This window comes from Gracilinanus agilis, chromosome 4 (genome assembly GCF_016433145.1).
Source record: "Gracilinanus agilis isolate LMUSP501 chromosome 4, AgileGrace, whole genome shotgun sequence".
In the NCBI taxonomy this organism is placed as follows: Eukaryota; Metazoa; Chordata; class Mammalia; order Didelphimorphia; family Didelphidae; genus Gracilinanus; species Gracilinanus agilis.
In genome coordinates, this window is record NC_058133.1 from 491,979,280 (window position 1) to 491,992,368 (window position 13,089).

A 13,089-nucleotide genomic window follows, 5' to 3' on the forward strand; every position below is an offset into this window, starting at 1 on the left:
AACCAATGTGCAGCTATTAAAAGGATAATTAGAAACTCTGATTGACTGAATTGCTTTAGATAAAGAAATTCATTTATGTGGATTCAAAAATGGAGCAGCAGAGGAGTTCCTTTTTGCAAAGATAAAGATTTAATATAGCAGTTAACCTATGAAGATTAATAATCCCTCTACTAAGTGTTTTTTAAGCACCTGCTATGTGCTTGACACTACTAGGCACTGGGAAAACAAAATGTTATTGTATCCAGAAGTGCACAGAATGAAATAAACACTGCTTATTGGAACCTTTTTTTAATAGTGGAAATAACAGGTGGATTTTAAAATGTGTATGGAGTCTCTGTGTGGCTCATTGGATTGAGAGCCAGGCCTGGAGATGGGAGGTTCTGGGTTCAAATATGACTTCAGATACTTCCTAGTTGTGTGACCCTGGGCAGGTCATTTAACCCTGATTACCTAGCCCTTACCACTCTTTTGCCATGGAACCAAATCTTAGTATTAATTCTAAGACAGAAGGTAAGAGTTGTTTTTCTTTTTTGAGTGCATACAGCATAACTGTAAAGTGCATAAACAAATAGCTACACCTACAAAACTATATATAAAAGTTTAAAAGGGAGAGCTAAGTAATATTTTTTCTGGAAAGGGGGCAGTAGGCCAAAAAAGTTTGGGAACCACTGATCTAAACCAAATCCTTTGTGCTTGGTCCAAGAGGCACTGAGGAGCCACTGAAGTCGATTGAGTAGGAGAGTTGCATGTTAGATCTGTGCCTAAAGAAAATCCCATTGTCCAAAGCATGTGTAGGCTAGTGTGGAGAGACTTGAGGCAAAGGGACCATTTAAGCAGCTTTTACTTAGGCGGGTTCCTAAGGGGGTGGAGATAGAATTTGAGTGGAGAGAAGGATCAGAAGGGAAATTAGGCAAGACTGGGCAGCTGATGAGTATATGGGATAAGGAGGAGACAGTAGTGCCGAGCTCGGAACCTGGGAACCTGCAAGGCTGATTTATGCCTTTGAACATAAGGGATTTTGAGAGAAACACGCTCCATTTTGTACGGAATGTCCAGGACTTCCACTTCCAAATGTTCAACATTGGGCAATTGGTGAGGCAGGACAGGAGTTCAGGAGAAATATAGCTCTCTCTATCTGTATTTAGAGATTAGAAAGCCCAGTAGATTATTTACAAATATGTCATCTGCATAGATCAGATGATAGTTAAACCTGTGGGAGCTGATGAGGTTAGTATCTTTGGCTTAGGACTTGTTCAGTATGAGAGAGAGGCATCCAACTGGTACAGCACATTTTTTTAGTCATTATAGCTTTTCCCCAAGGACAGCTCAGTGGGGAATTTGGAGACATATATAAAGCAAAATCCCATAGGATATGGGAAGGAGTCTTTACTTGTCACAGGTATTGAGGTAGCAGAGAGGGGAGGGTTCTCTGAAGGACATGGATGGTTGGTCAATCTCTAAGGAGCTGGCCAGGCAAGGGGCTAGGTTCAGGGTTGTACAGAATTCTAGGGAGCCTTTCTTTTATACTACCCAAGAGTGCAAGATTCATGGATCACTCAAAACCATCAATAAGTGCAGGAAAAAGTGTTCTAAATCTCTTATAATTAGAGAAATGCAAATCAAAACAACTCTGAGGTACCGCCTCACACCTAGCAGATTGGCTAAAATGACAGCAAAGGAAGGTAATAAATGTTGGAGGCAATGTGGCAAAATTGGGACATTAATTCATTGCCGGTAGAGTTGTGAATCGATCCAACCATTCTGGATAGCAATTTGGAGCTATTTAGACTGTCTGCCCTTTGATCTAGCCATACCACTGCTGGGTTTATACCTCAAAGAGATAATAGGGGAAAAAAACTTGCATAAAAATATTTATAGCCGCGTTCTTTGTGGTGGCAAAAAATTGGAAAATGAGGGGATGCCCTTCGATTGGGGAATGGCTGAACAAATTGTCGTATCTGTTGGGGATGGAATACTATTGTTCTATAAGGAATAATGAACTGGAGGAATTCCATGTGAACTGGCGTGACCTCCAAGAATTGATGCAGAGTGAAAGGAGCAGAATCAGAAGAACATTGTACACAGAGACTGATACACTGTGGTAAAATCCAATATAATGGACTTCTCTACTAGCAGCAATGCAATGATCCAGAAACAATTCTGAGAAAGAACACTTTCCACATTCAGAGGAAGAACTGTGGGAGTAGAAACACAGAAGAAAAGCAACTGCTTGATCACATGGGTCGATGGGGATATGATTGGGGATGTAGACTCTTAAGTCAGCGATTCCCAAAGTGGGCGCCACCGCCCCCTGGTGGGTGCTGCATTGATCCAGGGGAGCGGTGATGGCCACGGGTGCATTTATCTTTCCTATTAATTGCTATTAAATTTTTAAAAAAATTAATTTCCAGGGGGCTAAGTAATATTTTTTCTGGAAAGGGGTTGGTAGGCCAAAAAAGTTTGGGAACCACTGCTCTAAGCAATCACCCTAGTGCAAATATCAATAACATGGAAATAGTTCTTGATCAATGACACATTGATTGAATTACTCGTTGGCTATGGGGAGGGGGGAGGGAAAGAACATGAAGCATGTAACCATGGAAAAATATTCTAAATCAATTAATTAAATTTTAATTTTTTTTTTTTTTTTTTTTTGTATTTTAAACCCTTAACTTCTGTGTATTGACTGATAGGTGGAAGAGTGGTAAGGGTAGGCAATGGGGGTCAAGTGACTTGCCCAGGGTCACACAGCTGGGAAGTGTCTGAGGCCGGATTTGAACCTAGGACCTCCCGTCTCTAGGCCTGGCTCTCAATCCACTGAGCTACCCAGCTGCCCCCTAAATCAATTAATTAAATACAATTTTTCAAAAAAAGATTCCTGGATCACTCTTGGCACAAACTAAAGGAAGCCCACAAATCTGAGGAGCAAGTACTTTTCTTGCCTAGTCAAGACTGGGTAGACTTGGAATAATGGTTTTCTGTTCCTCTACATATGGTGTCCCAGGGGCAAAGTGGCCACAGCTGCTGGGACCACTTTGTAGGGGCTCCTATGTTTCTCATAAGACAATTAACAAGAAAGAGTATATATAGAGAAACCTGAAGCATTTTTGTGTAACCAACAAGATCTAGCCAAATGCCAAGTGAATTCTGTGTTCTGTATTCTCTTTATGTAATACGGATTCTCCAGAAGAAAAATATTTTGTTGGCTGATTTTCTAGGCTTAGGAAGAAGCTAAAAACCATCTTGTTATTTCTAATCTTAGATGTGGGGTTCATTTAAAGAGAAGTGCAGGGGGGCAGCTGGGTAGCTCAGTGGTTTGAGAACCAGGCCTAGAGATGGGAGGTCCTAGGTTCACATCTGGCCTCAGGCACTTTCCAGCTGTGTGACCCTGGGCAAGTCACTTGACACCCCACCCCCCTTGCCTACCCTTACCACTCTTCTGCCTTGGAGCCAATACACAGCATTGACTCCAAGATGGAAGGCAAGGACCTAAAAAAATAAATAAATAAAGAGAAGTTCAGGCACTTCATGTATATGTGAAATAGGACCTGGAAAGCTATAATCAATGTTTGTTTTTTCTTTTTGAAAATAGGATCCATGTTCTCACAAGCCATGAAGAAATGGGTACAGGGAAACACTGATGAGGTAATTTTTTTTCCTAAATAAGCATAGATACCAGATTATAAATATTCTATGTAGGTATAAATATCATTCCCCTAGGATTCCATTTCCCCTCTTACTTTAGTTCCCTTTAAATGAGACTATCAGTTTCAATAATATTGTGAAATTAAAAAAAAAAATCCTTGCCCAGGATGCAGTTATGGCACTCTATTCTCTTTTCCAATTGTTTTATTCAGTCTAGCCAAAGACAGTTTGGTGACCATAAGGTAGGTCTTAGTGCTTTGTCACTTACTGTCTCTCTCATTCTATAACTGTAAGAAATAGTCCTGCCTCCCTGGAGAATAAAAGCACTAAAGCTGAGCTCATTGCCTTGGGGGTGTTTAGGGCTTTGGCTTCTTTGATACCCTAGGTCAGAATCTTTGTGGTAACTCAAAATCTGCTTTTGGCCCTTTAATAAGCAGATTCAGGAAGATAGGGACTCAGAAGGAGCCTTTTTTGGTCTTGACCAAGCTCCACAGAATTGTCCCTAATGTGTAGTGCTGATGGGGCATTTCTCAGAAGACAGTGGCACCTCAACCACTAGAGCCAGAGAAGCAGCCTAAGCTTTTTCCTAACTATGATTAATGGAAAAGGTGCCATCCAAGGGGTTTGAGAATTCAAGCTCAGGAACTGATTGACTGGATGAGCCCAAACCAGTAACAGAATCTTGGGGCTTCTGGCTTCTTATGTAAGCTGGCAGCTAGAAGCCTTGTCCCACTGGGCAGCTGGGAGAACTGATGAAATAAAGGAGAGCTCACTCTGGCTGGAAGGCTGTTGAGGACACACAAAGCTGGCCTAGTATGAAATCCCAAATGCACTGTTTAGAGAGCAGTATATGTGTGACTTTATTGCTGTATTCAGTAAATGGCTTAAAGCTAGTTGCTGAATGTTTTGTTGCAGGCCCAAGAAGAAATGGCGTGGAAGATAGCCAAGATGATCGTCAATGATGTGATGCAGCAGGCACAGTGGGACTCTTCCGTAGAGAAGTCGACCAAGGTAAGGACTTGTGTGGAACTGGCCCCTTTCAGCTTGTCACAACAGCACAGTCTTGTTCTGACTGTTAATCAGCAAGTGCTTGTTGAGCATCTACTGTGTGCCAGGCATTTTAGATACTGATACAGGGAATGAAGCCTTTTCTACCCTTAGAGAGTGTCCATGCTGAGGCATTGCTTCCCACTCCCTTACTGCCTCTTATCAGATGACATGCTTTGCTTTTCTGTCCCATCTGTCTATCCTTTTCTGTCATGGACTTCTATGTAGTGCTTTGCCTCTGGCAGTCCCTAATAGAGACATAATGAAGTTTTAAAAATGTTATTGAATTGAGTTTTAACTAATGCAAAGGTTAGGTACATCATGGTATGATGGCATTCATATTCAACTTCATTTCAAGCCCTTCATCACTTTCCTTGTGACTGCATAAGTCACATCACTTCTTTGGGACCCAAAAAGGAGGTGTTCAGCTAGATGACCCTTCCAAATCTAAGTGTCCAATTCTGCAATTTGTTACAACAAGGAAGTGGGGCCCAACAGCATGCATTTATTAAGTACCAACTGTGTATAAGGTTTTCAGTAGGCTCTGGGGACCCAAAGGCAAACATAAAATTGTCCTTAACATCATAGAGCTTATTGTCCCCTGGGAGAGAAAAAACGAGCAAATAAACAAATCACAAAATAAGTCAAACAAACTAAATATAGTGATTTCAGGGGTGAGCACACTGACAACTAAGAAAGGATCAGGAAATCTGTTGTGTAGGAGATGACTTTTGAGCTGAACTTCAGCTCAGGATTCCAAGAGACAGAAGAGGAAGAGGAGAAGGAGGAGGAGGAGGAGGAGGAGAGAAGAAGAGCAGAGCACTCCCAGGCATGGAAAACCTCCTGCCTGAGGTGGAGAGAGAGTGATCTGAACAGGGCGCAGTAAATAGGCCATTTTGGCTGGGAGAAAAGCAGTTTAGAGAGGTAACTGGAAGGCAAGATTTTAAAGAGCTTTTAACTTCAAACAGGAGTGGCCTGGGTCTGAATTTTGGCTGCTATATGGAGGATGAAATAGGGAAAGCAGATGCTGGAGGCTCAGGGACCAGTTATTGAAACAGACCAGGGAAGAGACGGTGAGGGCCTGAACCAGGGTGATGGGAGTAAGAATGAGAGAAAGGAGATGGAGGGGAGAGGTGTGGAGCCAGAATCTCTGTAACTTAGCAATTGATTAGCTTTGGGGTGGAGTTGGGGGTAAAGGAGAGGTAAAACTCCAAGAAGGAATCTAGGACAGTGATTCCCAAAGTGGGTGCCACCACCCCCTGGTGGGTGCTGCAACAATCCAGGGAGGCGGTGATGGCCACAGGTACATTTATCTTTCCTATTAATTGTTATTAAAATTTAAAAAAAAAATAATTTCCAGGGGGCTAAGTAATATTTTTTCTGGAAAGGGAACGGTAGGCCTAAAAAGTTTGGGAACCACTGATCTAGGATTATTAACCTGGGCAAATGGAAGGATGGTGCTGGAGGCAAAAATGGGGAATTTTGTAATTTTGGAAGAGTTGGTGTGAAAAATAAGTTCCATTAAATATCCTCAAAATAAGAAGAGGTAATACTACCCAGCAAATATTGAAGCTTTTTGCTGAGCAAAGAGGCATCCATTAGAAGTCTGGGCTCCACTGGTTTAGAAGATAGGTTTGTTTGCAAAACATTAGGGAGGAAGAGGATGAAAACTGTTTTGCCTCACAAAATATCAGGGAACTTCATCTGAAATCTTACTTGGCCCCAACCATTCCAAGAAAATGGTAGATGAAACTAGAAAGAACACAAATAGATGTGAAACGAAGCACTCTCAATTGATCTATAGTGATCTGATCTCTTCAGTGTATATGATAGTAGGGCTGCTACAGTTGTAGCTTGTCACATCGATACCTTCTGGGATGAAAGATTTGCATATAGTATGATCAAATGGTCTTATATTCACATTTTATTTTAAGGTGTATCTATCTGTTTTGCCACCTTATATCTCTCTTTAGGGCCCCAAATCTTCTGTTTTGGTTTGCTTGTCAAGGTGTTTAGTTATCAATCATGGCCCATCATTGTTGCATTGGAGAGAGGCCTGAACAGAGGGCCAGGAAATTTTGCTATTTATGACTCTATGATCTTGGACAAGTTTCTCCCTCATTGGATGAGCAGTTTGGATTGTTTGATTCTGTGAAGTCCAACCTCTTTAATGAAATCTTGGCTGGCTACTGCTGGGAAGGCCTAGACTCTTCTTGCATTCTCCTTCCTCTTTAGCCCAACTTAGAGTGCCATCTCAGAGATTGCAAGGACTGTCTAATTTGGTATTTCTCTCAGGACCTAACAACATGATTAATAAATAATGAATGAGCATCATCCAGATAAAATCTGACTCAATCTCTCTGGTTGTTATTTTTTTTTTCAGCTATGATTTTAGACGTGAGATCAAGGAAATCTGCTTTTGAAGATAATTGAACTGTTGTCCTTTGGTTGGATTCTTCTTTAACACAGCCAGTGAAAACAAGCACTGTACTTTTATCACTGATCTCGCCATCATTTCCTAAGGAAGAATTGGGAGCTATCCAAGGCCTCCCACACAAGGTGCAGAGTCACATACAGAAATCTGCCTGTCACTGCACATGGAGCACACATAGGGAATGTTTGTAGAGAGACAGAGGATGGTCTGTATGTTGTTGCCAGAAGAATGTGATTGTTGGACACAACAGTGAGAATCCATTTTTGAGAGATTGTTAAACTCTCGTTGTGGGCCACTCACTCTAGGAGGTGCAGGGGAAGGCTTAGCTCTTGTTCTATTGCTAATGTTACTTATAGTAATAATCACACATTCTGAAGCCTTCAGAGCAAGTGGCTCAAAAGCTTCTGCCCTCTCCTTAAAATGTTTCTTGGGAAGGCATGCTGGCCAGGAGCTCTGTTGGTTTGCTTTCCTTACCAAAACTAGGTGAGTATTAATTACAAACTAAATGTATTTCCTTCCTTTGCAGAAGCATTCATTCTGAAGGAAAGTAACAGGCCATGAGTGAAGTCCTAAACTACACTCTCCTTGCCTTTGGTAGAGGTATATAATGTTTGCATTTTTACTAGCTTCTGAGATGCAAAATATTTAAACCCAGGGTTTCACTGGTGTAACTCTTGTGTCACTAACACAAGGCCGAAGGTGCAATTAAGAATGCCATGTGTGAGCATCAAAGTCTCCCTGCTCTCCAGTTCTACTCCCTGTCCAAAAATATATGTAGAAGCAGCAGCATATTTAAGAAGAAATATCAATTGATTTATTGATTAGATCTCGTAAACATTCACTCCAGATTTTCCTCTTGTACTGTCCTCAAATTAGAATGTCTGTTCTCAGATAGGACTGTTTTGTTTTGTTTTGTTTTGTTTTTTAAGAAGAAAAATTTTTGAAGACCCAATCAATTCTGTTTGGCAGTTAGCCCCACCTCCTGCTTCTGCTGGTAGCTTGGAGTTTTGCCATTTGTGACCTTTATTCTTTTCATTGTCATTAAGACAATAAGCAGACTCTGTGTCTGCCATGTTTCTGCTCAGAACCATGAAGCAATTCATCAGGGCAACACAGCATTTGTTATCACTCCATTATGTTTTTGCCCATATTTCCTTGTGAGATGTTTCTGTTTTGATGGGGTGGGGAGGGTTTTTTTTTTTCTCCTGTTACCGCTTTTTTTCAAAGAACTTGGAAAAAAATCACTTTATAAAAATTATCAATCATCTCCGTTCTTGAGAGTCTTTGAATGAATACAGAATGTTATTCCATTGCAATATTTGATTGTCTAGAGGCACACTGTGTATTATCAAAAAGAAGAAACAGAAAGGCTGTGTATAGGTTTTTGGTACTATGTACCACCACTATTACTCCTCTGATGCCCAAGTATTCATGTACCTAAACCATATTCTATTTAATTGTGTTTGATTTAAAATATATATAAATATCTATAAAATATATTAAAAGATGTGTCCATTTTCTGCTTGGAGGGGCTTTTATTGCCTTTTCAGTATATATGTTGAAACTTCTCATTGTTTTAATTTGCCTTATTAAAAATAACAACAATGAAACTAAAAGTAGGACATATATGTGATGATGAGTCATTTTTGACCATGACCTTTGTATCAATTCATGGCCACTCTGATTATCAGTAGGTGCAAGTACTATGTTTAAACTAGTTTGGTTTGGCAAAGGTTGATTTTTTTTTTTTTTTCCTTTTTAAGCCCATTTCAGATTTCTTTAGTCTTGAAAAACTATATAAAGAACAAAGAAGGGGCAGCCAGGTGGCTCAATGGATTGAGATCCAGGCCTGGAAATGGGAGGTCCTATGTTCAAATCTGGTCTCAGACACTTCCTAGCTGTGTGACCCTGGACAAGTCACTTAACCCCTATTGCATAGCCTTTACTGCTCTTCTGCCTTGGAACCAATACCTAGTATCTAAGGTGGAAAGTAAGGGTTTAAAAAAAAAAAAAGAAAAAAAAATAGAATAAAAGGTGATTTGGAGTGACTCATGCCTTGCTTATTTTGGAATGATCATTCACAAAAGAAGATTCTGGCTGTTTCTGCCTCTTTAAAAAAAAAAAAAGTTGAGTCCATTTTTCTTCATGTTTATCAGGACATAGCCAGCTAGCAGAAGACTGCCATGTCTCTGCATGGCAGAATTGCAGGAGCACCAGAATGCGATCTCAAAAGTTAGGGTTAGGATATTGGCTCTGCGACCTTGGTCAAACCCTGTTGTTGCCACCCCATCTGCAAAGGGAGCAATGAAGACTGGCCAGTTCTAGAAATGATGTAGAATCCAAATGAAGATCAGGTCATTGAAGAAAATTTTATTGCTGAAAGTTTGTGGAAGGAGCTTGTTTAACTTTCTTAATAAACACTAATGATTTTAAACTCATCCGATTAACTCCTGAAAATTTTCCAACTATGATTACTGAGAAATTTGACTAGGCCATTTTAAAGAAATACATTGTTTTATTTTCATTTTGTTTCCAGTAACTCACACCAGTGGTTAACAGTGTGATTCATCTGGGGTCCTCTCAGACCTTCTTTAAGAAATAAAGATAATTTATAATTAGTATGTTCCTATGTAAATTTTCCTACTGATTGACTCACAAAATTCTAGCCCAATAGACCTTGAAGCATAATATAGAAGAAAAAATGGAAGCCCAGAGATGATCATCAACTTGCCTAAAGCCATACAACTAACTGGTTTATACAATAACCAGGATTAAAACACTTGTCTTCTGATTTAATCTAAGAGCTTTTCCCACTTTATCCCTTGTGCATTTCAATATTTTTAATCTCTTAAGCACATATTCCCTAAAGAGAAGTTCTTTTCATTCACACTTTTTTTTTTGTTTTTTAATATTTAATTTGTTTTTATCAGTCGAGCTGCCTTCACATCCTCTCACCCCACCCCCAATTAAGAACTGAGTCCTTCACCACTCTATCAGGTAGCAAGTAGTATGTTGCATCATTAGTCCTTTGGAACCCTCATTGGTCCTTACCTTCATAAGCAGATACCCAAGTTGTTCATCCATTCCCTAACTTATCAGCATTCCCTTAGGTTCTCATCCTTTACCATCTCATATTTTTGTACATAGTTTGTTTTGCTTAGAACTTGTTTAATCTTTCGATTGTGTCCAACTCTGAACTCATGTACTAGTGCTCTCCATGGTGTTTTCTTGGCCACACTTCTGGAGTGGCTTGCCATTTCCTTCTCCAGGCTCAGGACTTATCTCTAGTTACCTTCCCTTTAGTTTTTCTTTCCCCTTCTTCCTTTTCCTCCTATTTATCTGTAGTGAAATGGATTTTTTACCCCTACCATGGGCACATGTTCTTCTGAGTTCAGATGAGAGTCAAGTTTCAAGAGTTACCTGCTTTTCCCCATCTGTCCCCTCCCCCTTTTTTTTCAATTAGAATAAATGTTTACTTGTACATCGTTATTCTGTGAGATGGTTTTCCTTATCCCACTAAGGGGATTTCCCTTTCTAAAGATCAGTATATAACAGAATGCTCCCATATTTTATCCTCCCAAACTGTGAACCCTGATAATAATGGGTTCAGCCAGGGCACACTTCATTTCCCCACATTTGAACATAAGCAGTTTATTTTTGCTTAGTTCTTTATCATTGTTCATGTTTACTTTTTAATGCTTCTCTTCTTTCTGTGTTGGAACAGTCAAAGTTTCTTCACACTTCTGGTCTTTTAATTAAAAGTGTTTGAAGGGGGCAGCTGGGTAGCTCAGTGGATTGAGAGTCAGGCCTAGAGACAGGAGGTCCTGGGTTCAAATCCGGCCTCAGACACTTCCCAGCTGTGTGACCCTGGGCAAGTCACTTGACCCCCCCCATTGCCCACCCTTACCAATCTTCCACTAAGGAGCCAATACACAGAAGTTAAGGGTTTAAAAAAAAAAGTGTTTGGAATCTATTTCATTAAAGATCCTTTTTTTCCTTCTGTAAGCTTACACTCAGTTTTGTATTCTTGGCTGAAAGTCCATACCTCTCCCTTCCATAATGTCATATTCTGAGGTCTCTGTCCCTTTAGAGAAATGGCTTGCTAAATCATAGGTGATCCAAACTGGCTCCTCAGCATTTGAATTCTTTCTTTGACCACTTGTAATATTTTCTTTTTGAAAAATTTTTATTCGTTTTACAGTAATGTAAAAAAATGTTAATGTGTTTTTAAATTTTTTTTTGAGTTTCAACTTTTCACCCTGCCCCCTCCTTGAGAAGGCAAGCAATTTGATATAGATTATACATGTGTAGTCATTCAAAATATTTTCACAGCCATGTTGCAAAAGAAAACACCAAAAAAAGGAAAAGAAAAAGTATGCTTCCATCAGCATTCAGACTCCCATCAAAATTCTTTCTCTAGAGGTGGATAGCATTTTTCATCATAAGGCCTTTGGGATTGTTTTGAATCACTATTGCTGAGAATAGCTAAGTCATTCAAAGTTGATCATCATATAATATTGCTATTCCTGTGAATAGAGTTCTGCTCACTTCACTTTGCATCAGTTCATACAAATCTTCCAGGTTTTTCTAAAATCATCCCCTCATCATTACTTCGTAGCACAATAATATTCCATCACAGTCTTATACCACAACTTATTCAATCATTCCCCAACTGATGGCCATCCTCTCAATTTCCGGTTCTTTGCTACCACAAAAAAAAAATGCTGCTATAAATATTTTTGTACATATAAATCCATTTCTTTTTTCTTTGATCTTTTTGGGATAGTTGTGTTATTGCTAATTAAAAGGGATGCACATGGGGCAGCTGGGTAGTTCAGTGGATTGAGAGCCAGACCTAGAGGTCCTAGCTCTGTGACCCTGGGCAAGTCACTTGACCCCCATTGCCTAGCTCTGACCACTCTAATGCCCTGGAGCCAATACATAGTATTGTCCAGTATTCCAAGACGGAAGGTAAAGCTTTAAAAAAAAGGGGGGGGTGGGATGCACAGATCTATAGCCCTTTGGGCTTAGTTCCAAATTGCCCTCCAGAATGGTTGGATCAGTTCACAACTCCACCAGCAATGCTTACAGAGTATTTTTAATTTGACCTGAAGTTCTGAAATGTGGCTAGAGTGTTCCTCAGAGTTTTAATTTTGGAATTTCTTTCAGGAAGGATTCCTTTGTGTTTCTACTTTGCCCTCTTCTAAGAGATCTAGATTGTTTCTTTTAAGATTTCTTGAAATAAAGAGGCAGCTGGGTAGCTCAGTGAGAGCCAGGCCTGAGATGGGAGGTCCTAGGTTCAAAGCTGACCTCAGACACTTCCTAGCTGTGTGATCCTGGGCAAGTCACTTAACCCCCATTTCCTAGCCCTTATTGCTCTTCTTATTCCTTAGAACCAAAACAGTATTGGTTGTAAGACAGAAGGTAAGGGTTAAAAAAAAAAAAAAAGGATTTCTAGAAATAGAATGTCTAGGCCTTTTTTTTGTTTTTTTGTTTTTTTGTTATGGCTTTGTGGCAGTCCAGTAATTCTTGAATTGTCTTTCCTTGATCTGTTTCCTAGGACACTTATTTTTGACATAAGAGACTTAACATTTTCTTCCCTTTTTAATCTCAGACTTTTGGCTTCATTTTAAGATTTCTTATTGTCTCCTGAAATCTTGTTTATTTCCATTTGAATTCTTAGCAGGTGGTTGCTAGGACAATTTTTTTTTTTTTTTTTTTTTTTTTTTTTTGGTTTGGGGTCTTTTGTTTTTAAACTCTTACCTTCTGTCTTAAGAATCAATCCTGTATATTGGTTTTAAGGCAAAAGAGCAGTAAGGACTAGGCAGTGGGCTTAAGTGACTTGTTTGAGGAAGTTGTTCGGGCCACATTTGAAATGTAGGATAAGGCTTAAAAAATTTCATGCCAAGCTGTTAATTCTCTTTGAGATTGTCTGCATAATGCTTTGCAAATGTGCTTTGAAG

The 13,089-nt window shown here is 39.7% G+C and overlaps 1 protein-coding gene across 2 annotated transcripts in view; it reads left to right on the forward strand.

Annotated features, from left to right (window-relative positions):
* Positions 1-8,997, forward strand: part of AKAP10 (A-kinase anchoring protein 10) — a 59,971-nt gene extending 50,974 nt beyond the window's left edge. For both annotated transcript variants that reach the window (XM_044672992.1, XM_044672993.1), the window contains exons 13-15: positions 3,593-3,645; positions 4,561-4,656; positions 7,076-8,997. In XM_044672992.1, the coding sequence (XP_044528927.1) occupies positions 3,593-3,645; positions 4,561-4,656; positions 7,076-7,081 (155 nt within the window). In that variant the 3' untranslated portion in view covers positions 7,082-8,997. The remainder of the gene's footprint in view (positions 1-3,592; positions 3,646-4,560; positions 4,657-7,075) is intronic.
* The last annotated feature ends 4,092 nt before the right edge of the window (positions 8,998-13,089 follow it).